General features: G+C 45.0%; 1 protein-coding gene across 8 annotated transcripts in view; it reads right to left on the bottom strand.

Annotated features, from left to right (window-relative positions):
• Positions 1-27,948, bottom strand: part of cnot4b (CCR4-NOT transcription complex, subunit 4b) — a 194,130-nt gene that overhangs the window by 24,599 nt on the left and 141,583 nt on the right. For 4 of the 8 annotated variants that reach the window (XM_068051066.1, XM_068051068.1, XM_068051067.1 and 1 more), the window contains exon 11: positions 7,821-8,027. The exons of 3 other annotated variants lie outside the window; for them this stretch is intronic. In XM_068051066.1, the coding sequence (XP_067907167.1) occupies positions 7,821-8,027 (207 nt within the window). Of the gene's footprint in view, positions 1-7,820; positions 8,028-13,349; positions 13,636-27,948 lie in introns of those variants that run through there. One more of the 8 variants, XR_010976900.1, reaches the window with a different exon arrangement.

Below are 27,948 nucleotides of genomic sequence, written 5' to 3'. Positions count from 1 at the left end.
TGAGGGGGGGGAAGAGGGAGAGGGGGGGGAAGAGGGAGAGGGGGGGGAAGAGGGAGAGGGGGGGGAAGAGGGAGAGGGGGGGGAAGAGGGAGAGGGGGGGGAAGAGGGAGAGGGGGGGGAAGAGGGAGAGGGGGGGGGAAGAGGGAGAGGGGGGGGGGAAGAGGGAGAGGGGGGGGGGAAGAGGGAGAGGGGGGGGGAAGAGGGAGAGGGGGGGGAAGAGGGAGAGGGGGGGAAGAGGGAGAGGGGGGGGGAAGAGGGAGAGGGGGGGGGGGAAGAGGGAGAGGGGGGGAAGAGGGAGAGGGAGGAGAGGAGAGGGAGAGGGAGAGAAAGAAAAAGGATGGAAATATAGGCTTGATGATTATTATAGTGATCCCTCAACTTGCCTCTGCCAACAGCTACACAGTCCAGAATCATGCATAAGGAACATTGGGGTAAGATACTAGAGAGTCATGAGGCATACCCATGAAAGAGGGTGTCAGATGCGATCATTTTGGTTTGCAAACCGCAATTTAGATATGTTCAAGCCAAATAAACAGCCGCAGGTACCCTTCATTCTATAGGTACCCTTCATTCTACTTTGACCTGCCCAGACTCCCTCTAAGGTTTGGTTGTGAGGATGGTGGGGGGGTGGCGGGGGGCGGTGCAGTGTGGAGGCAGCGCGGCAGGACAGGTGCTGCCTAGCTAGAGAGCTGTGCTATGACCCTCTTGCTGTCAAACTCTCCTCAGCTTTAAGGTGGTGAAGCTCAAACACCACAAGATGGATATCAGATGCCCAGAGTGTCCTCCCCACAAGTAGGAATCTCACTTCCACTGAAATCAAACAGCCCCAAAAATAACAGTCAAGTTTGAATAAACAGCATTCCAGAGATATTAAGATCGATGTTTAGGTTGGAACAGCTCCAAGATTGGATAGCTCCCCATGTGCACTGTAAATTCTAAAACTGTATTTGGGTACCTAGGAAATTTAACATTGGGTTCTTCTCACCCATTATTCCAAGCTGTTCAGGCAGTACATATGAAACACATTGAACCCCATCAACTGTACATCTTTCAATGGTCATGTTACTGTACACGAGATTTTAAAATAATGCGGTCACACCATCCATAGTGGCTTGGTTGATGAGGTAAAGTAAGGTTACTATAAAATCAACCTTAGCTGAAATCAGGCAGAAAAGGAGATTTATACACCAGTCCAGGAATTCTCTCCCCAACCACGAACCTCTGATCCCTGCTGTAGATCAGACCTGGTTTCCATGGCCAGAGTATCAACGAGCAACACTGTGTCCAGCACTGCATCTGAACATGAGGATTGGGGTGGGGGCAGGGGGGAAAATGGAGAAGGGGTGGCTGAGGTCCCGAGGGTTATTAATCCCAGTACAATTTGCCAACTTTGGAAGAGATAGGGTACTTCAACTGAAATTTACAGGCAGGACTCCTGCAACATCTGACAGAAATGGTTGCAGAAATGACAAAGAATAAAACTATACTAAATGTAACAAAGCAGCTCAATACCATGATAAGCCCAATGTTCAAACCATGCTCCTGTTTGCGAGTAACCTGGGAGAGCATTCGATGAGCAAGGTTGGGAAGCGGCTCAAAAAGAGCACAAACGTCGACATGAATTGATTGGGGTCAAATGGCCTTTTTCTGTGCTCTATATTCTATGCAATTCTTTGAACTATTTTAAATGCCCAAAAGACTGTTTGTCCCCCAGTAAAATAAACAATTTCATAGCAGTATACTGCTTCAAAGAAACAAGTGAGTCGGCAGACAGGATGTGATTTTTTTTTTCTTCCCACGTTTTGATTTTGGTTGTTCCATCATTTAAGGTGGGTGAGCAGCCAAGGTCCTCACTTGTCACCATTCAAGCCAGTGCAGCTCATTCACATCACACACCGGACAACAGTCCCAAGCACACCTGTCAACTGGAGCCTATGCTCCATGATGGGGAATGGATTCAAATAAACAGGTATGAAGGCACACAGGAAGAGTAGAGTAGTTATAAAAAAAAAGAATAGCCTTACTGATGAGGAGGAATTTCCCGAATATAAACCCAAACCGTAAATAAAAGCCTTACTGACAATTTAAGTTTCTTGAAGTCACCCAGCAAGAGGTTTGCTTCACTACACAGAAGCTCCTACATACAACTCACAGCATAGAAATGAACCATTTGGCATAACCGTTCTATGCCAGGGCTTATCTACCAGCTGAGTACTATGAAGCTGGATGTTACATTGTAGTGGCCCCCATAATGGAGGCCAGCTGTTGCTGAGATTTAATACTATACTCAAGGTAACTGACAACCTGCTTGCTGAAGTGGTACAATATTTGAAAATTGGTTTCCAATTGTACGGCATGATACTAATTGTCATATGCTACCCAGCTGCTGCAACCTAGATACATACTACCTATACTGTCCAGATCACCAAACTGTCTTCATTCTGGGGCCAGGAATCCAAACCAAACAAATCAATCAACATGATCCGTCCCTCCTCACCAAAGCTCAGGGTGCATGCACCCCAAAGTTTTGATGGTGGAAGGGGAAGTCTCTCTGCATTAGAAAACAACATAGTGGTCATAAATTTCAAAGTATAATACACCACAGCACTGAGAGAGCAGAGGAAAGTGAGAAAGCAGGAGACTGAGTCAATTTTCCCATCTGTCATTTGACACAAAAATCAATTTTCACTTTGCACAGCTGACATTTTCCAAGGGAGCATTTTTGAAACTTGCAAAATAAATTTTAGACATTTTCTTAAGGAAAAGACCCATTTGTAACCTGATACTTTCCTGCTATAAGTGGCTTACACCTGCAGTAAAGTGTTATATGCAGTGGTTTGCACCGCAGCCTCACAGCTCCAGCGACCCGGGTTCAATTCTGGGTACTGCCTGTGTGGAGTTTGCAAGTTCTCCCTGTGTCTGCATGGGTTTCCTCCGGGTGCTCCGGTTTCCTCCCACAGCCAAAAGACTTGCAGGTTGATAGGTAAATTGGCCATTATAAATTGCCCCTAGTATAGGTAGGTGGTAGGGGAATATAGGGACAGGTGAGGATGTGGTAGGAATATGGGATTAGTGTAGGATTAGTATGAATGGGTGGTTAATGGTCGGCACAGACTCGGTGGGCCGAAGGCCTGTTTCAGTGCTGTATCTCTAAATCAAAAAAAAAATCAGTACAACCATGGTTAAATGCAAAAAGGACAGATATGTCCCCAAAGTCTCACAGCTTGCTGCGCAGTCTTCTGGAAGCTCCGATTAATACACCAACATGGAGCAGTAGAATGATTCAGAGGTGGTGTCATTTACTTCACAGAATCTCCATTCAAATGACTTGTTATTACAGGAGATTGCGAAAAGTTCTGCCCCCCTTCTGCAGCCCCACTTTGACTCTTGTTTTGCTTACCTGAAATTCTGACAAAAGGTTAAAGAGAGATACACTTCAGTGATTTCTTGAATTCCCTTTCCACAGATTTCCCTCCACACCATTGAGAAGCTTCCCGTTGTTCACAGAATCTGACAGCACAGAATTGTCCATTTCACCCATAGAGCGCGCGCAGGCTCTTTGAGCTATCCATACAAGTCCCACTTCCCTGCTCTTTCCACATGGTACCACAAAATTCTCTTCACAGAATCGTTGCAGTGCAGGAGGCGGCCATTCGGCCCAACATGTGCACACTGGCTCTCCGAAAGAGCAATTCCCCCAGTTTCATTCCCCGCCTTCTCCCCGTAACCCTGCACATTCTTGCTTTTCATATAACTGTCTAATTCCTTTTGAATACTTAAATTGAACCTGCCTCTATGTTCTCAGGCAGCACATTCCAGACCTTAATCACTCGCTGCGTGAAAAGATTTTCCTCAGATCACTTTTGCTTCTCTTACCAAATGCTTTAAATCTGTGCCCTCTCATTCTCGATCCTTTCACAACTGGGAACAGTTTCTCTCCATACCAGACCCTCATGATTTGAATATCTCTATCAAATCATCTCTCAGCCTTCCCTTCTCCAAGGAAAACAGTCCTAACTTCTTCATAACTTAAATTCCTCATCCCTAGAACCATTCTCGTGAATTTTCTGCATTCTTTCCAATACTGTCACATCTTTCCTAAGAACTGGACGCAATGCTCCAGCTGAGGCCAAACTAGTGTCTTAAAGAAGTTTGACATAACTTCCTTGCTCTTGTACTCTATGCCCCTATTAATAAAGCCTTTGGAAACTGTATGTTTTAAACGCTCTCAACCTGTCCTGCCACGTTCAATGACTTATGTACATATACACCCAGGTCCCTCTGCTCCTGCACCCCCTTTAGAATTGTACCCTTTATGTTATATTGTCTCTCCATGTTCTTCCTACCAAAATGAATCACTTCACATTTCTCTGTATTTAACTTCATCTGCCACCTGTCTGCCCATTCCACAACTTTATTCAAGATTATATCCAATTCCCTTTTGAAAGCAATTCATGTTGAATGTTGGAAATGTGGGGAGGCTATTATACTATAGAGATATCAAGCGCAATTTTGTCCAAATTGTGGTTTGCACAAATATACTTTCCAGCAGTGGGTTTTTAAAAAAAAAATCATTCCTGGGATATGGACATCACGGGCTGGGTTAGCATTTATTGCCCATCCCGAATTGCCCTAGTGAGTGGTGAGCTGCCTTCTTGAACCACTGCAGTCAATGTGGGGTAGGTACACCAACTTTGCTGTTAGAAAGGGAGTTCCAGGATTTTGACCCAGCAACAGTGAAGGAATGGTGATCTAAGTTCCAAGTCAGGATGATGGGTGGCTTGGAAGGGAACTTGCAGGTGGCGGTGTTCCCATGCATCTGCTGCCCTTGTCCTTCTTAGGTGGTAGAGGTCACGGTTTTTGAAGGCACTGTCTTGGTACGTTGGGTTAGTGGGATTGCTTTGTAACTCATGAACTGGCTGTTTCCCCCCCCACCCCTCTCAAACGCTCTGCTGTCGAGGTCCAACGCAGTGTCCCAAAATCTGGTGCCTCAGCTAACGCAGCACAGATGGAGAATTGAAACAGAATCTGTTTCTGACCCTGCTATCTGTTTAATAATCTCAAGCAAAGTAGAATTCCAAGAAAACTGACTAGACTGAAGAACCTGGAAATTCAGTTAGTAAATGTCCAATATATTAGCCAGTAGTCACATGTGGCTATTTAGGAATCCAGATTAATAAACAAAATGAGTCATAGACACTGTTGTGGGATCTGTCATCTCAATAATCATTCGCATGACCATTACCATTTCACCAACAAACAGGCAAAAAAGGTTAAGAAGAAAAGCAGAGGTGAGTGTTTCTACATTGTTGTGAGTGCTTTACCCCTTGATTACTGCTCATTTATTATTTCCTAAAACGATGCATGACGCAGTGAAAACTCCAAGCTTCAGCGCATGGCAACATTAGATGTCAAGGGCAGCCGTCATTGTGGTCAGTTTGACCAATCAGAATTGTAGTTCCAGGCCAGCATAAGAAAGCTTAGCCAATTTCAAGCAGCTCGAACAGAACAGGTTGCGACAATGAGCAAGTAGCATCCAATCACATTCTGGATAAAGTGAGCCAGTTTGGAAGAGTAGCTCAGGGTGGGGGGTACGGGTAGGGGGGGGGCAAATGGGGGCGGGGTTCATATGGAGTCCTGGTGCACGGTCCAGATGGAAAGTGGGTTCAGGATGGGTGGATTTTGCAAGTCTCATGGTATGAATCAACTGCCTCAGTGATGTCCAATGAAAGTAAAGTAACACATGCAACTGCTGGACAAAACCTAGAAGCTGCACCAAGATGTTGGTGTCTGAAACTGCAGTATTCTAAACTTTGGTGAGAGTTTTGTACTGAATGAGGGTAGGTGTGTGTTCATAACGTGAAGTATTTTTACCTAGATATTCTACAAGATGTTTAAACTACAATTTGTGCAAGTGGCTAAAACAGTGTCGCTTTAGCAACACCTGTGCCGAGTCAGCTATTTTGAGTGGACGACATTGCCCAAAAAGACAAGTTTTAACTTCTTTCTGAAATGCAACTTATAAACTTTTGGCAAGCCATCGCATCAAAAGGGATACCTGCACTCGACAGGAACAATCAGGCAAAATTACAGTTAGTTACCTTTATAGCCTCATTTTTGAAACAGGTTCCAAAATGTTTGTTTTACTTGATAATAGCAATGTATTTAGGGTGCACAGAATAAGAGACCCAGCAAGCGAGACACACACATGAAGCGAGAGCCAAAAAAACAACCCGACAAGAGACACACGCACACAGCAAAGGTACCTTACCCACCCAGCGAGTGCGCAAGAGTCTCACCTGCAGAGTGGCATGCGAGACAACCCCCTTCACTCCAGTCACCCAGCGAGTGAGACAAACCCCCCCCCCCCCCCCATCCAGCGATCAAGACAACCACTCTAGCCACCAGCGAGTGAGGCAATCCCCCACCCAGCAAGCAGGAACCTCACCCCCGTCCAACGAGCGAAACACCCCCCCCACCCCACATCCAGCAAGTGAGACAAGCCTCCACCCACCCCCATCCAACCACCCAGCGAGCGAGACCCCCCCCCCCCCCCCCTCACCCCACCCCTCAGCGAGCAGGAAACCTCACCCCCGTCCAGCGATGCGAGACACCCCCTCCCCCCCAAGCCAGCGACACCCACCCTCCACATCCAGCAAGTGAGACAAGCCCCTACCCCCCCCATCCAGCCACCCAGCGAGCGAGACATCCCCCAACCCGCCACCCCACGAGCGATGCACCCCACCACCCAGCGAGCAAGACACCCCCCCCCCCTCCCACCCAGCGAGCAAGACAACCCCCTCCTCTCCAGTCAGTCAGCCAGCAAGCGGGTAACCTCCCCCCACTCCCTATTCAGCCAGCGGGCCACCCCCCTCCCCCACAACCCCCAGCCAGCGAGACACCTTCTCCAGCTACCCAGCGAGCGAGAGAGACACATACAGACATATGTTGACCACTCCCTAAGACGGACCACTTATGCACATTTTTTTTTTTAAAAAAGCCAGTTCACCAAATGTGATTTTGCTGAAGATTATTGTAGTTCTGTTCTGCTTTCATTCATGCCACAGCTCCAGTTTCTGAGCACAATGAAGTTAACGAAGGGTTATTTACTGCATCGGAAGTAACGTACCACAGGGAAAATGTACTTTAAGAGCATCACACAATCTACTGATACAGCACCTCCAACTGAACCTAACCAGTGACAGACCTGGACACAGCAGGCCTTTTTTAAAAAAAAATTTCAGCAAAAAATGCTCTCTCTAGGCACAGTACAAGTTTGGAAGGGCAACATCTGTAACTGTGCTGCAGAGTACTTCACACAGCTGAAGTGAGCACAGTGTGAAAATTTCACACACCCACAATGACACTTCACTGTAACCTTAGTGATCAGAAACCCAACAGTGGAACTGCGTCATATATTCAATGTGCCATGCACTATGATTTACCGAGTCTCAGCGACACAAACGCTCCGTTACAGTCTGCAAATTCAGTCAGGACTTGCTTTAACTTGGTTCACTATGCATAGCAGTTACTTTCCAATAACAGAAAACACAAAGAAAATATATTGCAGATAAGGAAACAAAATAAAATGCCACACCACTTTCTACAGCATTAGTCAACTGATCCCAGCAACACCTAAAATCATGTTTACAGATCCCATGGCTTGCAATTTCAAAACTGAAGATCAAAATCAAAGGTGATTCTGCCCATCAGTATTATTTCTTCATTTGGTTGTAGTTCAAGTTTGAACCACTGGCTCCAGACTAGGTCTGTACAGGGGTAAAGGAGTGAGCTGAATGGAGATGATCTGTTGGCCTCACCTGTTATAATTGCTGGGTCCATCCAGCCACTCCCACTCTCCCAGTTCAGGCTGCTGTTGTTGGCTGAGGTTGGTGCTGCATGGTTCACTGAAGAGCAGGAAGCAGCATTTGGTAGTCCCCCAAAATTGATGTTAATATTTGGTAACAGTGCCCGTAGACCATCCTGCCACTCTTTCACATTTAAACTTGCCACATTACTGCCGCTGTCTGAAAAAAATAAAATAAAATAAAAGGAAAAACAAAAATTAACTGGGCATTGCCAGATAAGTTTTGGATTTTACTAGTCTTGACTCCATGCCACTTAGTCATCAGTCTGCTCACATGTATTCAGCGACCCTGTCTACATTGGGTTTGCACACACTCAAAGGTGGCATTTCCATTCCTACTACTGGGGGTCCTCATACTTGCTGTTTCTCTGCTCACCAAAGCAACTGTTTCAGTTTTGTACCAGTTGCCACTTGCTGGCCCAGTCTCCATTTCAATGGCCTTAAGCATCCTCTGGATCCAGTCTCTATTCCAGTCACGGAAGTCCATGCACATTCCCTGGATCCCATCTCTATTCCAGTCACCGAAGTTCACACACATTGCTCTGGCCCAGTGTGCACTGTGACTTCCAAAATACGCATGTGATCAAAGTCCTACCCTATGATCAACTCGAAGGATCCTTCCTCAACTCTTAAGGCTTCTGTTTACTTAATCAACATACATCTGCAGCTCATTCATGTGACAAAGCCATAGACAATCCAAAGTTGTCACATTTACAAGATATAATTTTGCAAGTCAAGGGGTTGCATATCATGTATAAACTTCTAAGTCTGCAGGTTTTAATGTGCATATTCTACAAGATCAGTTCAAAACAATTACATCCAACCCCAACCCTCATCTGTTGAGTGTACAATAGGTCATCCTGCTCAGGAAAAGCAGAACACAGCTGCATCCAACAACTATCTTTTGTGTGAAGAGCGGGTAAGAAATATACCAGAAAATAAATTACTCGAGTAAGTGATTTAAAAAAAATCACTACTAGTTATGCACCTATATTGAATCATACAACAGCAGTTCCAATTGCCAAGGCCTGATAATGAATGGGAAGTTATGTTCACTGAAATCACATCATCTTTCACTCACTTCTCCCTGTCCCACTGAAGAAAAAAGTAAGCATGGGCAGGGCTTTGGAAATCTTACAAAAAGCAATCTAAGTTTGAATTTGTTCAAATTATTTACAAATAGGACCACAGTCTCAACACCACTACCACTATGCTAAATGGGATAGCGTCAAACAGACCTAACAGCTCAAAACTCAGCATCCATGAGGTGCTGTGGGCCAGCAGCAGAATTGTATTCAACATCAATCTGTAAATTCATGGCCTGGCAAATCCCTCCATCAACCTAACATAAAAAATAGGAGCAGGAGTGGGCCATTCAATCCCTCGAGCCTATTCCGCCATTCAAGATGATCATGGCTGATCAGATTGCGGCCTCAACTCCACTTTCCTGCCTGCCGGCCCCCACCACCCCCCAGCAACCCTGGAATCCCTTGTAGATCAACAATCTAACTCAGCCTTGACCTTTTTTAAAAATTATTTATTCGGGGGATGTGGGTGTCGCTGGGTAGGCCAGCATTTATTGTCTATCCCCAATTGCCCTTGAGAAGAAGAGCTGCCTTCTTGAACCGCTGCAGCCCTTGGGGTGTAGGTACAGCCACAGTACTGTTAAGAAGGGAGTTCCAGGATTTTGACCCAACGACAGTGAAGGAACGGCGATATAGCTCCAAGTCAGGATGGTATGTGGCTTGGAGGGAAACTTGCAGGTGGTGGTGTTTCCATGCATTTGCTGCCCTTGTCCTTCTAGATGATAGAGGTCGTGGGTTTGGAAGATGCTGTCGAAGGAGCCTTGGTGAGTTGCTGCAGTGCATCTTGCAGATGGTACACCCTGCTGCCACGGTGCGTCGATGGAGGAGGGAGAGAGTCGGTGGTGGAGGGAGTGAATGTTGAAGGTGCTGGATGGGGTGCCAATCAAGCGGGCTGCTTTGCCCTGGATGGTGTCGAGCTTCGAGTACTGTTGGAGCTGCATCCATCCAGGCAAGCAGAAAGTATTCTGTCACACTCCTGACTTGTGACTTGCAGATGGTGGACAGGCATTGGGGAGTCAGGAGGTGCGTTACTCACCGCAGAATTCCCAGTCTCTGACCTGCTCTTGGAGGCACAGCATTTATGTGGCTGGTCCAGTTCAGTTTCTGTCAATGGTGACCCCCAGGATGTTGATATTGGGTGTTTCAGCGATGGTAATGCCATTGAACATGAAGGGGAGATGGTTAGATTCTCTCCCTTGAAGGTATTCAATGACCCAGCCTCCACTGCTCTCTGGGATAGAGAATTCTGAAGATTAATGCCCCTCAAAGAAGTAATTCTTCCTCATCTCTGCCTTAAATGAGAGACCCCTTATTCTGAAGCTGTGCCCCCAAGTTCTAGATTCCCCCACAAGGGGAAACATCCTCTCAACCTCAACTACGTCAAGCCCCCTCAGAATCTTACATTTTTCAATAAGATCACTTCACATTCTTCTAAACTCCTATGAGTATAGGCCAAGCTGCTCAACCTTTCCTAAGGCAACCGCTTCATGTCAGGCATCAGCCTATGGAACCTCCTCTGAACTGCCTCCAATGCAAGTATATCCCTCTTTAAATATAGAGATCAAAACTATACGCAGTACTCGAGGTGCGGTCTCACCAATGCTCTACAGTTGTAGCAAGACTTCCCTACTTTCATACTCCATTCCCCTTGCAATAAATGCCAACATTCCATTTGCTTTCCTAGTTAATTGGTGTAGCTGCATGGTAACTTTGTGATTCACGTACAAGGACACCCAGATCCCTCTGTACTGCAGCATTCTGTAGTCTCTCGCCATTTAAGTTATGCTTTTCTATTCTTCCTACCAAATCAGATAACGTCACATTTTCACACATACTCCATTCGCCAAACCTTTGCCCATTCACTTAAACTACCTAGATCCCTTTGCAGACTTTTTGTGTCCTCCTCACAACTTGCTTTCCCACCTATCTTTGTATCAGTAACAAATCTGGCTACAATACAATCTACCCTTCATCCAAGTTATGAATATAGATTGTAAGATGTTGAGGCTCTAGCACGGATCTGTGTGGCACGCCACTAGTTACAGTCACTCTAGCATTACCATCAACCAGGTGACCAACCCTGGTTTAATGAGTGTAGGAAAGCATGCCAGGAACAGCACGAGGCATACTGAAAAATGAGGTGTCAACCTAGTAAAATCACAACACAGAACATCCATGCAAAAAAGCTGAAGCAGCATGCTACTGACAGAGTAAAATGATCCCTTAACAAACAGAAGAGATTAAAGCTCTGCAGTCCTACCACATCCAGTCATCAATAGTGGTGGATAAATAGAGAAGTGAGGTCCAAAAAAATTCCCATCCTCAATGATGGGGAAGCCCAGCACATTGGTGCAAAAGATGAAGCTGAAGCATTTACAACTATCTTCAGCCAGAAATGCTGGGTGGTTGATCCATCTCGGCCTGCTCCTTAGGTCCTCAACATCACAGATGCCAGTTTTCAGTAAATTCAATTAATTCCAAGTGATATCAAGAAACGGCTTAAGACACTGGATACAGCAAAGGTTTTGGGGCCCAACATCCTGGCTGTAGTTGAAGATTTATGTTCCAGAACTAGCCCCGCCCCTAGCCAAGCTGTTCCAGTACAGCTACAACACTGACATCTACCAGACGTGGAAAATTACCCAGGTATGCCCTGTCGATAAAAAGCAGGACAAGTCCATTCTGGTCAATTACTGCCCCAAGGTCTCATCTCAATCAGCAAAGTGATGGAAGGTGTTGTCGACAGTGCTATCAAGTGGCACTTAGTCGGCAACAACCTGCCTACAGCTTCTCAGTTTGGGTTCTGTCAAGGCCACTCAGCTCCAGATCTCATTACAGTCTTGGTCCCAACATGAACAAAAGAGCTAAATGCCAGAGGTCAGTCAAGAGTGGCTGCCCTTGACATCAAGGCAGCATTTGACCAAGTCTGGCACCAAGAAGCTCTAGCAAAATTGAAGTCAACGGGAATTGGGGGGAAACTCTCCACTGGTTGCAGTCATACCTAGCACAAAGGAAGATGGTTGCAGTTGTTGGAAGCCAATCATCTCAGCCTCAGGACATTGTTACAGAAGTCCTCAGGGGCATTGCCTAGCCTCAACCATCTGCAGCTGCCCTCCAACATAAGGTTAAGATTGTACGATGTTCAGTACCATTCGCAACTCCTCAGGTACTGAAACAGTCTGAGCACACATGCAAGTCCTGGACAAAATTCAGGCTTGTGCTGATAAGTGGCAAGTAACATTTATTCAAACAAATGCCAGACAATGACCATTGCCAACAAGAGAGAGAATCTGAACATCTCACCTTGACACTCAATGGCATTACCATCAGTGAATCCTCCACCTTCAACATCCTGAGAGTTACCACTGACTGGAAACTTAACTGCACCAGCCATATAAATACTGTGGCCACAAGAGCAGGTCAGTGGTTAGGAATTCTGCGGCGAGTAATGCACCTGGCGTCTCAAAGCCTGTCCCCCATCCACAAGGCATAAGTCAGGAGTATGGTGAAATACTCTCCACTTGCCTAGATATGTGCAGCTCCAACACTCAAGGAGCCATTCAAGACAAAGCAGCCCGCTTGATCGGCACCCTATCCACCACTTTAAACAATCATTCCCTCCACCACCGGTGCACTGTGGCAGCAGTGCGTACCATCTACCAAATGCACTGCAGCAACTCGCCAAGGCTCCTTCGACACCACCTTCCAAACTCAAAACCTCTACCACCTGGAAAGACAAGGGCAGCAGATGCCTGGGAATACACCACCTGCAAATTCCCCTCCAAGCCACACAACATCCTGACATAGAACTATATCGCCGTTATTTCACTGCCACTGGGTCAAAATCCTGGAGCTCCCTCCCCATCAGCAATGTGGATGTACCTACACCACATGGACTGCAGTGGTTCACCACCACTTTTTCAAGGGCAATTAGGGATGGGCAATAAACACTGGCCTTGCCAGCAATGCTCACATACCCAAAAACAAATAAAAATATAACACACACCAATGCTTTTTCAATCCCATCATTGGTCAGCAACTTCAAGTTAACAGTTGTTCAGAATTCCATTCTCTTTGTACAGCTGATCCACTCTACATACTTAGTCCCACAGGTCAGGACTCCAGCTGTTGATTGGTATGGAAAGCGCAGATCAGCCAAATTATACCGCTGATGGTGCACTGAGTAACCTGATGGAAAATTAATAACTGAATCAAAATGGCAGGTAGATCCCCTGGATAGAACCATCACACCCACTGCTGCACCACCCCCCACCCCCAAACAAAACCTTGGACACAGATGTGTCCATGTCCGATGGTGGCAGCTTGATCTTTCTGTTTACTGTTTCCCTCTATTTTGTGATCTTTTTCTTGCATCACCTAATCACTATTTTATTTACCTCATCTTTTGTGCAGCCATTTTCAGCCATGGTGGCTTCTTGAGCTTTGCTTTTTCACCAGCTTCTTTTATTGAAAATAATGCAATAGTTGAGTTAGGAGGCTGATTTGAGATGAGCCTTCGATCCAAGCCACTGGTACACTGGCTTCAAAAATGTAGAATTCGATTCCTCTATATCCCATAATAAAAATGGAATTCACCTTATACAGTCACTCTCAATTGGTGTTCCTCATCATGACTTGGTTGGGAGTCAACAACATAAGCAATTAGGTCATCAGTTTGCTTGGCTGTAATAACCAAAATCACAGTTTATGACTATTATAGCTCATTATTCCAGAGGTTAAGAAATTATGCAGGTAGTCAGGGAACACAATTTATTTTTGAAAATACATTAAGATGTGATAGCTACGAGTGTTTGGTTTAAAGCTCAACACGTGTCAACAAACTGAACAATGAAAGCACAAAAAGTGAAAGTTGAACGGAATAGATTTTCAATAATTACAAGTTTGCAAAATGCTCTGCTGACATTTACAACCCTGCTTGAGCAGCTCTCAGAAAAATTGATGTGCTGCAGGTCAGCCAATAGCCTCTTAAAATAATTGCTGCCTGTTTGCTTTCACATTTATACACAGGCACCGAAGTTAATGTAGATGCAAACTGAAGCAAGGCTGCTGACAATGGGCACCATTTGATTGGTCTAGAATGCAAAGGCCTCTTGGCTGGGCAGCATAACATGTACCTTTATCACAGTCCTCATTACACAGCACAACTTGCTCTGATCTTGTTACCCTGGTTAAATGAGTTTTCTTATGAGCTATTTTCATATTGGAAGTATGTAATACTGCCAAATACTCTCATTCGTCAAGAGAAATATTGGCATTGCTCTTTATCACTCCAAACACCAAAGAAAGTGGCATCAGAATAATTCCTACCTCTTTGGTGCCCTCTTAGGCTGCCAATCCTGCCACTTAAAAGGTCCCACCATTAGGGTAGCACAGTGGCGCAGTGGTTAGCACTGCAGCCTCACAGCTCCAGGGACCCGGGTTCGATTCTGGGTACTGCCTGTGCGGAGTTTGCAAGTTCTTCCTGTGACTGCGTGGGTTTTTGCCGGGTGCTCCGGTTTCCTCCCACAGCCAAAGACTTGCAGGTTGATAGGTGAATTGGCCATTGTAAATTGCCCCTAGTGTAGGTAGGTGGTAGGGAATATGGGATTACTGTAGGGTTAGTATAAAAGAGTGGTTGTTGGTCGTACAGACTCGGTAGGCCGAAGGGCCAGTTTCAGTGCTGTATCTCTAAATAAAAATAAATAAATTCAAGTGGAATAAATCCACTTTTTTTTTTAAACTGGATCAGTTTGGAACGTCAGAAGTCATGTAAATTACTCCTCACTTTAAGAGCCAAGTTACGAATGGCAATTTCACAAAGACTAGTCGGCTGCACTCTCATCCAAGTTAGAAAGCTTTGAGTTTGAGTGTCATAACCAGGTGTTAGAGTGCAGATACTTCAACAAGCAGCAACTTGAATTGATAGGAGGTTTTACGTTGAAAACAGCCCAAGCCACTTCAAGAGGAGGAGTTAAGCACTGAGGAGTAAGAAAGTTGACTAAGATGAGGGACAAAAGGCAAGGGATTTAGAGAAAGTTCCAGAGAGCAGGACTGAGACAATAAAGTTTCAGCTACCAATGATGCAGCAAACGGTCCACGGGATGAAGAAGCAAAGAGGAAAGTTGCAACATGAGGTTCGAGGAGCCTGTAGAGGCACAGGGAGGCAATGTAAGTGAGGTCAAGAATTTTGAAGTGCGCGCGCAGGGGGAAATGGGAGCCACGTTGGTCAGTGAGGACAGGATGCTGAATGAGTGGAACTCAGTATGGTTATGGATCTGGACAGAGAAATTTGAGATGAGTTGGAGGTGGCAGAGGGGAGATTTTGGGAGCTGCCAGAAAAGTAAAGTCTGGAGTTAACAAAAGTGTGAATAGGAGTTTTAATATTAGCATGGGTGAAGAAAGAAAGGACTGCATTGCTTTTCAGATGAAATATTACACTGCAGTCATGTCTGCCTTTTCTGGTGATCCAGTGATCTTGTGGCAAGATGTTCGCCCAGTGTCCTTTTCCTCTCCACTCTCTCCCCAGCAAACTTCTCCCAATTTCACCTGGAAGTGCTGACTCATACTTCTGTATAGTTTCAGACACCAGAAACTACCTAAATTCTTATTACTCACATGCAGGCCAATCAAGTGTAGACAGGTTATTTGCCAATGGAAGCTTCATAGCTGACTGCATGGTTACTCACTCAACCTCCACAGCAACTCTTTCCAACTGGAATCAGAGATCATTTAAAAAAAAATTCTTTCATGGGTGTGGATGTCACTGGCAAGGCCAGCATTTGTTGCCCATCTCTGATTGCCCTTGACAGCTCAGTGGCTTGCTCGACCCTTTCACAGGGCAGTCAAGAGTCAACCACATTGCTGTGAGTCGAGAGTTACAGTTCGGCCAGACCAGGCAAGGACTGTAGATTTCCTTCCCTAAAAGGACACTAGTGAACACTTTTTTTTTAAATGACAATCAGTGACAGTTTTCTGACACCATTACTGAGCCAAGCTTTCAATTCCAGATCTTTTATCAATTATATTTAAATTTGACCAGCTGCCATAGTGGAATTTGAACCTATGTCCCCAGGATATTAGCCTGGGCCTCTGGATTACTAGTCCAGTGAAACCAGTATCTCACCACCACCGTCTCCCCTCAGGAAAAGGAAGGGAATTATCGCTAATTTTTCCTTTCACTTGTGAAGGGCACTGAGGCCAATTGTTATAGCAACATGCTATACTGGCCAAGTGATTCAGACTGGTAACTGGATCTCCTTTTGTTTAACTTGGCAATACACAAGGCAGTGATTCTGGGAACAGGGCTATCCGAGGGGGCGGGAAGCAGAGTATTTGTCATATTAACTGTCTTGAGCAGATGGTTGACACCTTGTGGAGCCTTTGAGTTATTCATACTTCACAGTGAGCTCGAGACTGGAACAGAATGATTTCTAACCCTGGAAAATCTGCTGCAAGAATTAAACATGCAAAGAGGTGTTTGCATGGTGAGGGTAAGGGTGCTTTACACTTAACTACTCAAGGATAGTTTCAAGAATTACTTATTTACACAGCACCTTTAATATATCAGGATATTCTTAGTATTTCCACCAAAGCCAGTTAAAATATCAGGACAGATGTACATGAAGTAGGCAGTTTACTGCACCACTGACTGCAGTTCTCCTGTTGGTTTGGAAGTTCCATTAAAATCAATTTATTTTTCAAGAAGTGAAGTCCGCCAAGATTTATTACAATACCACTGTGTGTGGATACATCAATATGCATTCAACGAAATGAGTATAACAACTGGATTGACCAAATTAAATACAAGACTCCGCAGAGACCGCACTGCCGGCCTTGCATTTTTATTCTGGGGAAGGCACGACTCAGGGTTCCCGCTCCACCACCTCCGAAACCCCACGCAACAGACAATACAACACAGTTCATACATGACTTGAAAAGATCATCGCAAACTACAAAAAAGCCGAGGCATTTTGGAGAATTCAACAGTTCTGATGGAGGAAATTAAGAGGCAGGAATTTGAAGCAACCCACTAATACTTCAACCAAAAGCTAATCGGCTGGCACACAGCAATTCTGGGATTTGAGCTAAAACATAGGGGTTTAGGTTCAATGGAGGTAGGTGTGTGGGTGACTGTCTGGGTGTCCACATCAAAGCCTGCAAGCATTCCTCCATCTGAAGCTGTTCAACACTAGCATCGCACAGCCCATGAAACGCAAACCGCCAGCGAAATTGCTGCTGTATTTTCCTAGTTGAATGTTCCGCTATGAGCAAAACAGCCCTCTCGTACCTCATCCAGCCATAGAATTCACTTCATCTACTTTATTTCCATGGGCACTTCATATAACAGAGCTTGAAGCCTCAACTCTTTTAGAAACAATCATTTATCTTTAGTGGGGTCCCTGAATTTAACCACTTTTGAAATAAGAGTGTGCACAAAAAAGGTCAATTTAAATGCGGGTGAACTACCCCGCTGCCTTTCATTTCTGCTCTTGTTGTGACTGAGGACATGGTTAGGGCTGCTGAGATAAATGTCATTCAGTAATAAAAACATAAGAAATAGAAGCAGGAGTAGAACATACAGCCCCTTGAGCCTGCTCCAACTTTCAATATCATAGCTGATCTTACGCCTCAACTCCCCAAATCCCTTGATTCTGAGAGACCGAAAATCTGTCCATCTCAGCCTTGAATATCCACAATCCTCTGAGGTAGAGAATTGCAAAGATTTGCAACCCTCTGAGTGAAGACATTTTTCCTCATCTGACACCTAAATAATCGCCTCCTTATCCTGAGACTGTGCCCATGTTCCAGATTTTCCAACCAGGGGAAACAACTTCTCAGCGTCTACCCTGTCAAGCCGCTTCAGAATCTTATATGTTTCAATGTGATCACTTCCCATACTTATAAACTACAGAGAATATAGGCCCAATTTACTCAGTCTCTCATCCAAGCAACCAGTCTCTGTTATACCGCCTCAGATGCAAGTTTATCCTTCCTTACATATGGAGACCAAAACGGTGCACAGTACTGCAGGTGTGGTCTCTCTAAAGCCCTACAATTGTACCAAGACTTGCTGATTCTTGTACACTAATCCCCTTGTAATTCAGGACAATGTGCCATTAGCTTTCCTAATTACTTGCTGTAGCTGCACATTAACTTAGCATTCCTTGCATGAGTACACCCAAATCTCACGGAACATTTAAAAGTTTCGTGCCTTTTAAAAAATATTCTGCTTTTCTATTCTGACTACCAAAGTGAATAACCTCACACTTCACCACATTATATTGCATCTGCCACATGGTTTCCCACTCACTTAAGCTATCTCTTTGCAGTCTCGGTGTCCTCCTCACAGCTCAAATCCCAACCTAGCATTGTATTGTCAGGAAACTCGGATACATTACCCTCAGCCTTTTTATCTAAGTCAAGGTTATCCAACCTTTTTACGTAGGCAGCCATATTACAATTTTTGCCCTACAAGGGGCCGGTGAGCAAATTTCGGAAAGATCATGGTGTTGAAAATTTATCATACTTTCAAAACAACAAATATGCATTTTTGTGAAGAAACTTTAAATGAGACGACTAATTACTGCCTTACTTTCTCGTCACTATGCTGAAAACTGATTTAGTGACATACCTGGCATTGTTTTTGCTTGCATAACTAGTCAATCTCTGCCTGCACACTTGATGTAGCAACGCAGAATATTCTGGGTAGATTTCCATCTGTCAGGAGAGACCTTGATTTCTCACCCCCTCTCTGTGTATGTCTATTTCTCACTTCCACCATCACCCACCCCCCACAGGACTAGGGGACATAGATTGAAAGCTTTGGGCAAAAGATGCAGGGGGAATATGAGGAAGCGCTTTTTCGGTTTTACTCAGTGGGTGGTAATGACCTGGAACCCGATGCCCACAAGGGTGGTGGAAGTGGAGATGATCAATGACTTCGAGGAGGTTTGATGGTCACCTGAGAGAAATAGACTTGCAGGACTATGGGATTCGAGCCGGGGAGCGGGACTGACTGCATCGCTCCGTGGAGCGCCTGCATGGACTCGATGGGCCGAATGGCCTCCTTCGGTGCTGTAAATATATGACTGACTCCCTCTCCCCCTTCTATTAATAGGTTGTCATATGACATGAACCAAAGAGGTAATTTCCCATTACTTCAGTGTTGTCTAACTAAAACAGCTACTGGAACGTACAAGAACAAAGGAGATTTTAAAAAAAATTCTTTCATGGGATGTGGGCGTCGCAGGCCAGGCCAGCATTTATTGCCCATCCCTAATTGCCCTTGAACTGAGTGGCTTGCTAGGCCATTTCAAGGGTATGTAAGAGTCAACCACATTGCTGTGGATCTGGAGTCATATGTAGGCCAGACCAGGTAAGGTCAGCAGATTTCCTTCCCGAAAGGACATTAGTGAACCAGATGGGTTTTTACAACAATCGACAATGGTTTCATGGCCATCATTAGACTAGCTTTAAATTCCAGATTTTTTTTTTATTAATTGAATTCAAATTCCACCTTCTGCTGTGGTGGGATTCGAACCCATGTCCCCAGAGCAATACCTGGGTCTCTGGGTTACTAGTCCAGCGACAATACCAGTACGCCACCGCCTCCCCTAAACACCTGACAACACCTGCAAGTTTCTCATCCAGAGAATTTCCTATTTCCAGTTCACCCAGAAAAGTTATCACACAGATTGTCACCAGTTCAAAAGCAAGACAACTCTTGAATCAAATTTTAGTTAGCAGATGAAGTGGTTGAATGCTGTTTGTTCAAATACAAGTAAACGCTGGTAACCGAGCGCAGAAAAAATGCCAAAAGGCCACTCAGTACAATAGTTGCATCAAGACAACAGCTTGAGTCACTCCATTGCAGGAGCTGGCAATAGTACAGCAGCCCACTTTAGCACTGATGCTGAGGAAGTTTACAACTCCACTATCTGGTTCATTTCCTCTAATGCAGTCCGATGTCAGCTGCCAGTACACCACCAATACCCTAGAATTACCAGCTGAGGCAAGACCGCCTCAGCAGTCTGCATGAAGTGGGTGTGAGAGCACTTCATCATTTGAACATTTGGATTTTCTAGCAGAAATTTTCACATCAGGTCCACATGAACCGTGGAAACACCTGGCACCAAAATTCTAGATTAGTGTCATACCAAAGTTGTATGGTGTCCTCAGATCAATCTAAACTGGAAAACACGGTTGAATTACTGGTGAATGCATGTCTACTGAGGTGATAGGTTAATGAGTGCTGCATGTGCTGAGTTGAGATTTTATTTTCTCCCTTTAGCATACTAGCACCAAATGCCCTAAAGAAACACCAAGAAACTTGATTTGCAGTTGGACCGTGTTTTAGGGCAGGAATAAGTAGCAGTGATCTGATCTACACCTGAACAAAGCTTAGATCAATACCCCCAATGACAGAGCTGAGAGAGGGGAATAAGATAATACGATGGGGTTGGGGGGGTGGGGGGGGGGGTGGTGCTGAGTGGAGGGAACCAAGTGACTACAGCAGACAGCTTAGAACAGCAAGTACATTTTAGATACAGTTGTAAGGAAGAAGAAAGGTTGAATGATGTTCAACAAAAAAAAAAGCAGGATTAGGCAAGCAAATCAATCAAGGGAACCCAAACTAAAAAGGAATATTCATATAGAATGTAAAAAAGAAATTTAGGGAGATACAAGCACTGCTTAAAATTAGAAAATCATGCTGTAACAACAGTAACAAACATAGGACACAACCTGAAACCTTCAAGAAAATACAAACCCTCACCCAATCCTTCAATCCCAAGTCTGACGTCATACACTCATTTCTCCATTCGCCCCATTTGAGCCGTGCCTTCAGCTTCTTTGGCCCCAAGTTCATGAGTTTCCTTCTGAAGTCCCTCCACCTCCAAGATCCTCCAGAAAATCCACATCTTTGACAAAACTTGTGGTTACCCGTCCTAACATCTCCTTTGACCTGATGTCGACTTTTTCCACTTATGTCCATGAAGCACTTTTGGACGTTTTATCCACACTCCTGGGATCTACTCCCTTTTCCACCGCCACATTGCTAAATCATGGCAGGAATGCACCCCTCTGCGAGGTTTTCCATGCTTTCCCCTCTCCCCTGCTACTCTGCTTGTAACCAATTATGCTTTCTCTGGACCCATCTTTTGTTTCTATACTCGTCCCATTATTAACTCCTTTTGCCTTGCACCATCACTACTTTTGTTATTTATCACTCCTACCCTTCAATCCATCTCAGTCCTTTCCCTACTCCTCTTTTTCCCTGGCTCTGTGCTTGCTTAAAAACTGTTCATCTCGAATATCTTCCAGTTCTAATGAAAGATGATCAACCTGAAATCTTAATTCTGTTCCTCATTACACAGTTACTGCCTGACTGCTAGCATTTCCAGCATTTTCCATTTATATTAGAGATAGTTCATGTCAATTTTCAAAAAGGTGTTGGACAAAATTCCTTCCGAGGGGCCAGGAATAGAGTTTAAAACTCAGGGAATAATGGAAGAATTTGAGAAATAGCTTTGTAACAGGAGACGGGGGTGTGATAAATGGAAAGTACTGTGCCTGGAGGAAAGTAGCCCGTGGAGTTCCAAACACTCAGCTTTGGCAGACCAGCAATTTACCATACTTCTGAGTGACCTAGACCTGGATGTTGTTAATAGCAATTCTTTTTTTTTTCTTTTGGGCCTCCTTATCTCGAGAGACAATGGATACGCGCCTGGAGGTGGTCAGTGGTTTGTGAAGCAGCGCCTGGAGTGGCTATAAAGGCCAATTCTGGAGTGACAGGCTCTTCCACAGGTGCTGCAGAGAAATTTGTTTGTTGGGGCTGTTGCACAGTTGGCTCTCCCCTTGCGCCTCTGTCTTTTTTCCTGCCAACTACTAAGTCTCTTCGACTCGCCACAATTTAGCCCTGTCTTTATGGCTGCCCGCCAGCTCTGGCGAATGCTGGCAACTGACTCCCACGACTTGTGATCAATGTCACACGATTTCATGTCGCGTTTGCAGACGTCTTTATAACGGAGACATGGACGGCCGGTGGGTCTGATACCAGTGGCGAGCTCGCTGTACAATGTGTCTTTGGGGATCCTGCCATCTTCCATGCGGCTCACATGGCCAAGCCATCTCAAGCGCCGCTGACTCAGTAGTGTGTATAAGCTGGGGATGTTGGCCGCTTCAAGGACTTCTGTGTTGGAGATATAGTCCTGCCACCTGATGCCAAGTATTCTCCGAAGGCAGCGAAGATGGAATGAATTGAGACGTCGCTCTTGGCTGGCATACGTTGTCCAGGCCTCGCTGCCGTAGAGCAAGGTACTGAGGACACAGGCCTGATACACTCGGACTTTTGTGTTCCGTGTCAGTGCGCCATTTTCCCACACTCTCTTGGCCAGTCTGAACATAGCAGTGGAAGCCTTACCCATGCGCTTGTTGATTTCTGCATCTAGAGACAGGTTACTGGTGATAGTTGAGCCTAGGTAGGTGAACTCTTGAACCACTTCCAGAGCGTGGTCGCCAATATTGATGGATGGAGCATTTCTGACATCCTGCCCCATGATGTTCGTTTTCTTGAGGCTGATGGTTAGGCCAAATTCATTGCAGGCAGACGCAAACCTGTCGATGAGACTCTGCAGGCATTCTTCAGTGTGAGATGTTAAAGCAGCATCGTCAGCAAAGAGGAGTTCTCTGATGAGGACTTTCCGTACTTTGGACTTCGCTCTTAGACGGGCAAGGTTGAACAACCTGCCCCCTGATCTTGTGTGGAGGAAAATTCCTTCTTCAGAGGATTTGAACGCATGTGAAAGCAGCAGGGAGAAGAAAATCCCAAAAAGTGTGGGTGCGAGAACACAGCCCTGTTTCACACCACTCAGGATAGGAAAGGGCAATACATTTGCCGATAACACAAATCACGGTGGGAAGTTAACAGGCAGAAAGATGGACAATCCTCAGAGAGACTTGGATTAATTAGTAAGTAAGTTGAGTATGACACATTGAGTTTAACATTCATACACAAGCAAGAGTAAACATCTGTGCAAGGTGAAAACATCCTGTTTTGCCACAGTCCATTTTAAAAGGAGGGTGAGGGCTCCCAGGGGCAATCAAGAGGGTGACACCATTACACATTCCTAAACAGAAAAGGGATTTTCAATCTAGTTCTGTAGAAATGCAGCTGTGCTTTGAGGTCACGCTGATAACATAGTTCAAGTGACATCTTTCAAATATGCTCAATTTTGTTCTGTTGTACTTCTAAATTAACAGGAGCATGAGCAACATTCAACATCGAAAGGGAATGATGAAGGTGGCAAAACAGCAAGAGTGTTTCAAGTAGCAGACAGAGATCTATACATCACAGTGCCTCTGTCAGAACCACCCCAATATTTTCTTGGGTGAACCGTTTGTGTCTGCACTAGCCATTTGAAATGGTTCAATTCTCTGGGCCTCCTGACAGAAATTACTCATGAAGATTCGATGAGAGTTGCCACGCATCATCGACACACAAACTGAAGGAATCCGTCTCAGCCCACAGGAGGAATTTTCCACATTGCCCAGACAGCCAACTTTCAGTGGTGCCCTCCTGCCTGCTAGCACAGAAAGACATGGTACAGCAACATACTGACTTGGACACAAGGCAGGATCACAGAGAGTAGGGTTAGGGACATAACTTAAAGCAATAAGGCAAGATGCAAATGGGCACCATCCTATCCTTCCCCTCATACTCAGTGTGCTGTGCACACCTCAACCCCCAATATCTACCATTGGCTGTATATCTCCCTTGCACTCCCTAAATGTTTGGCTGTTCTAGTACAACCTTTCCTCAATTCAGTAGTTAAAAATATCGGAGAAAGTGGCAGGAGCAGATGCATGAGTACCTTTAGAGCATGCCCCTGAGGTGGCTAGCAAATGCCTTAGCAATGCGAAGTGTGTAGTCATCAGGTACAGAAAATTTTCCAGCTTTTGGTTCCATAAATTAACTTTTTCTTAAATATTAATTACATTAAGTTCCTCACACTCATTAAACCCTTGGTATCCCACAATTTGGTATGCTGCGTGTCCTCTCCCCATTATCATTTCTCTTGTGTCTGCCTCTAAGGGACCTATGTTTACTTGCACTAATTTTCTTTTCACATACATGCTTTTAATCTGTTTTTATATTTGTTGCTAGTTGACTCTCATTCTATCTTTTTTCTCCACCAATTTCTTGGTCATAGTTAACTGATTTTTTAAAACCCTCACAACCATCAGGCTTTCAGGGAACACTAAGCTTTTTTAAAAAATGCGATACTATTTTTTACATTTGTAGTAAGCGACGGCTGATCACTGTTCCTGTGGAGTTTTTATTCATGGAAATGTATATTCTTTAAGAATTATTTCTTCAAATATTCTCCATTGCCTCTAGTTTCCCAATCTGCCTCAGCCAACTTTTCCCTCATACCTCCATAACTGGCTTTGTTTAAATTTAAGACCCTAGACTTGAACTTAACCACATAGGAACATTGGAGCACTCTCAAACTTCATGAAATTCTCAAATTATGATCACTCTTCCCACAGTATTCTTTAATACAGGATTACTAATTAACCCTGTTCCATTATGTAATACTAGATCTAAAATAGCCTGTTCCTTAGTTGGCTCAACACTTTTCTAAAAATTGTCTCAAATACATTTCACGAACTCATCCTCCAAGCAATGACTTGATTCTCCCAGTCTATATGAAAATTAAAGTTCCAAATTATTATTGCATCACTGTCAGATTCACCTCTAATTTCCCAATTTATACTCAGTACAGCACTATGATCACCGTTAGGACGCTATAAATTACTCCCACCAGTGTTTGCTGCCCTTAGTCATATTCCTGTACGGATTCTCCATCCTGATTTTCTGGGCTCCGATGCGTTCTCGCCACAGCCTTCAGCTCATCCTTTCAGACCTACCCCACCTCCTTTTCCCTTCGGCATTTAAAAAAAAAGTACCCTGAAATATTTAGCTCCCAACCTTGGTCACCCTGCAACCATGTCTCAGTATCCGATCCAACCCATTTATCCCTATTTGTGCTATTAATTCATTTACCTTGCTAGGAATGCTCTGTGCATTAAAATATTTGACTTTAACACATGACTATTATTCCCTGATGTGGCCTTAGTCGTTAATGTCTTATTACCACTTTTAAACTCTGTCCCTTTCTGACCCAATCTGCTTATTTTATCCAAATTGCTATTCTGCTCTACAGCTTAACTTTTCTCATTAGACTAAGACATTTACCCTCCACCCCCCCCTCCTTGACTTAGTTTAAGGTCTTATCTACCACCCTAGTTATTCAATTCACCAGGACACTGGTCGCAGCCCAATTTAAGTGGAGTGCATCCCAATGGAACAGGTCAAGCTTTACCCCACTACTGATGCCAGTGCCCCATACCCTGCCTCCCACAACACTCTTTCAAACACACATTTAAACCTCCAATTGATTTCTTTTTATACCAAGTTACATGTGGCTCAAGCAGTAAACGAGTGATTACAACCTCTGCAGTTCTGCTTTTTAGATTGCTCATCAGTACCTCATTCCTAGTTTTACTTGCATCGATTGTTCCCATGTGGACCACAAAAACTGAATCTCCCCACTTCATCAGCTGCAAGATGCCCTTAACCCTGCCACTGGGCAGGCAACCTTCGGGACTCCCAGTCGCGGCTGCAAAGAACAGTTCCCAACCCGCGCCTAGATTATCACCCCCGAAAAAAACATAATTCCTTTTCACTCTCCCCATTTGAGTGGCCTCCTGTGCCAGGCTGCCCTGGCACATTTGCTCATCCTCCCTGTTGTCTTTGCTCTCATCCACACTCGTAGCAAGTACCACATACCTGTTGGGACAATGGCAAAGGCCGAGATGACTCCACCACTGCATCAGTGATTCCCTTACCTGCTTGAGTTGCAGTCATATCCTCTTGTTCCTTACTCCGAACCAAATCAAAATCATTACCGAACTTAAGGGGTGCGATTTTTTCCTGGGTCAAAATATCCAGGTAATCATTTTTCCTGATGCATCGCCATGTCTTCACCTCAAACTTCAGATCAACAAATCTTGAGCCAAAGCTTCTCGAGTTGCAGACACTTGCTGCAGATAAGATTGCCTGGGGCAATCTGTTCTTCACAAACCCAAACATGATGCAGACGTGCCACACCATCTGTCCGCCATCTTTATCTAAACCTGTTTTATATTCTTAAAGTTTGATATAATTAATTCACTTGGCTTATTTTAAACTATTTAAACAAAAAAGAGCACATCCTTCCCCATCTTTACTAATTTCCACTCAAATTTTCAAATTCCCATTCTACATATTACACTCAATTAGCGTTTTGCTCTGCGCCTTAGCAAACACCTTTTATATACCTCTGAGCCGCACCCAGGTTGCAACTAAAAATGTAAAGTGCTGGAAATACGCAACAGGTCTGGCAGCAACAGTGGAGAGAGAAACAGAATTGACGTTTTGAGTCAGATACGGCTCTTCTTCAGAACCGAAGGAAAGTAGAAATGTGTTGGGAGTTTTATGCATTGAAAGGGGAAGGGGGAGGAAGAACAAAAGGGAAGGTCTCTGATAGGGTTGAGGGCGGGAGAGATTAAATGACAAAGATGTCATGGAACAAAAGGCAAAAGGAGTGGTAATAGGTGCACTAAAAGACAAAGCATTTGTCCAGAGAGACTATGGATGGCAGAACACCTCCACTCTGTCCAAAAGCAAAAACATGACAATAAACTTTAAAACTGGCACATGGTGTAAAGCAAAAGCTGCATTTTCTGACAACACAACCATCCAGTGGCACATTACTGACATGCGCAAATGCAGCCTCATCCACTGAAATGTCACTGTCTGTGATGTCTCACACAGCTGCCACCAATAAGGATGACGCTGCTCAACTTATCACAGAACGCAAATTAAACCTAAGTCCCCTCAATGGCTGCAATCGCCACTTCCATCCCACCCCCGCGCCTGTCTGCTTGCCTCTTGCTCCCAGCCTCGGCTCTGCCTTCCCTCAGCCAGTCACTCCCGACCTCGTCGCTTCCCCCCTCAGCCACTCAAACCCCACTTTGCCGCTTCAGTGGGCTCATTCCCTGACCCCCTCCCCCCCCAACCCTCACTGCTTCTTCAGGCAGCGTGGCAGGGAGCAATTAGCCAAGGGGGGGGGGGTGGAGTGATGAGGCGGGGAGCGAGTGGCGAAGGGGGGGGGGGGGGAAGAGGGGGAAACGCACTGAGGCCTGGAGCTGAGCGGGTAGCTAAGGGAAGGCAGCAGCGAGACAGGAAGCAACAACTGAATCAGGGATGGTGGGAGGGAGCAGAGTACTGTTAGGGGGAATGGAGGCAGCAATCGCAGATATTGAGGGGTAAATTGCTGCTTCACCTGGAAGGAGTGTTTGGGCCTTGGAGAGAGGAGGTAAAAGTGCAGGTGTTAACCCTTCTGTAATTGCATGGGAAGGTGCTGTTGAAAGGGGATGAGGTGTCAGGAGTGATGGAGCAGGGAACAGCACTGATAAGAGTCATCAACGTACCTAAAAAAAGAGTTGAGTAGGACTGGAACAAGGAATGTTCGACATACTTCACAAAAAGACAGGCATAACTACCCAGAGCAACACCTTTTATTTGAAGGAAGTGACTGGAGTTGAAGGAGAAGTTGTTCAATGTGAAAACAAGTTCAGTCAGGAAGTTGGTGGTGTGGATGGAAACTGGTTTAGCTTCTGTTCAAGGAAGAAGCGGAGAGCCCTCAGACCGCCCTGGTGGGGAATGGAGGGAGATTGGGCATCCATCGTGAAGAGAAGGTGGTTAGGGCCAGGAAACTGAAAATTGCCGAAATGGTGTAGGGCATCAGAAGAGTCATGGATGTATGTGGGAAGAAACCGGACAAAAGGGAGAAAAGATAGTGCCAAGATAGGAAGAAATAAGTTCAGTGGGGCTGGAACAGGCTGAAACGATGTGTCTACCAGGACATCCTGTTTGTGGATTTTGGGAAG

The sequence above is a fragment of the Heterodontus francisci genome, chromosome 18 (assembly GCF_036365525.1).
Source record: "Heterodontus francisci isolate sHetFra1 chromosome 18, sHetFra1.hap1, whole genome shotgun sequence".
NCBI classification, from domain to species: domain Eukaryota; kingdom Metazoa; phylum Chordata; class Chondrichthyes; order Heterodontiformes; family Heterodontidae; genus Heterodontus; species Heterodontus francisci.
Note: the sequence above shows the minus strand (reverse complement) of the source record. Positions and strands in the feature narration are given on the sequence as shown.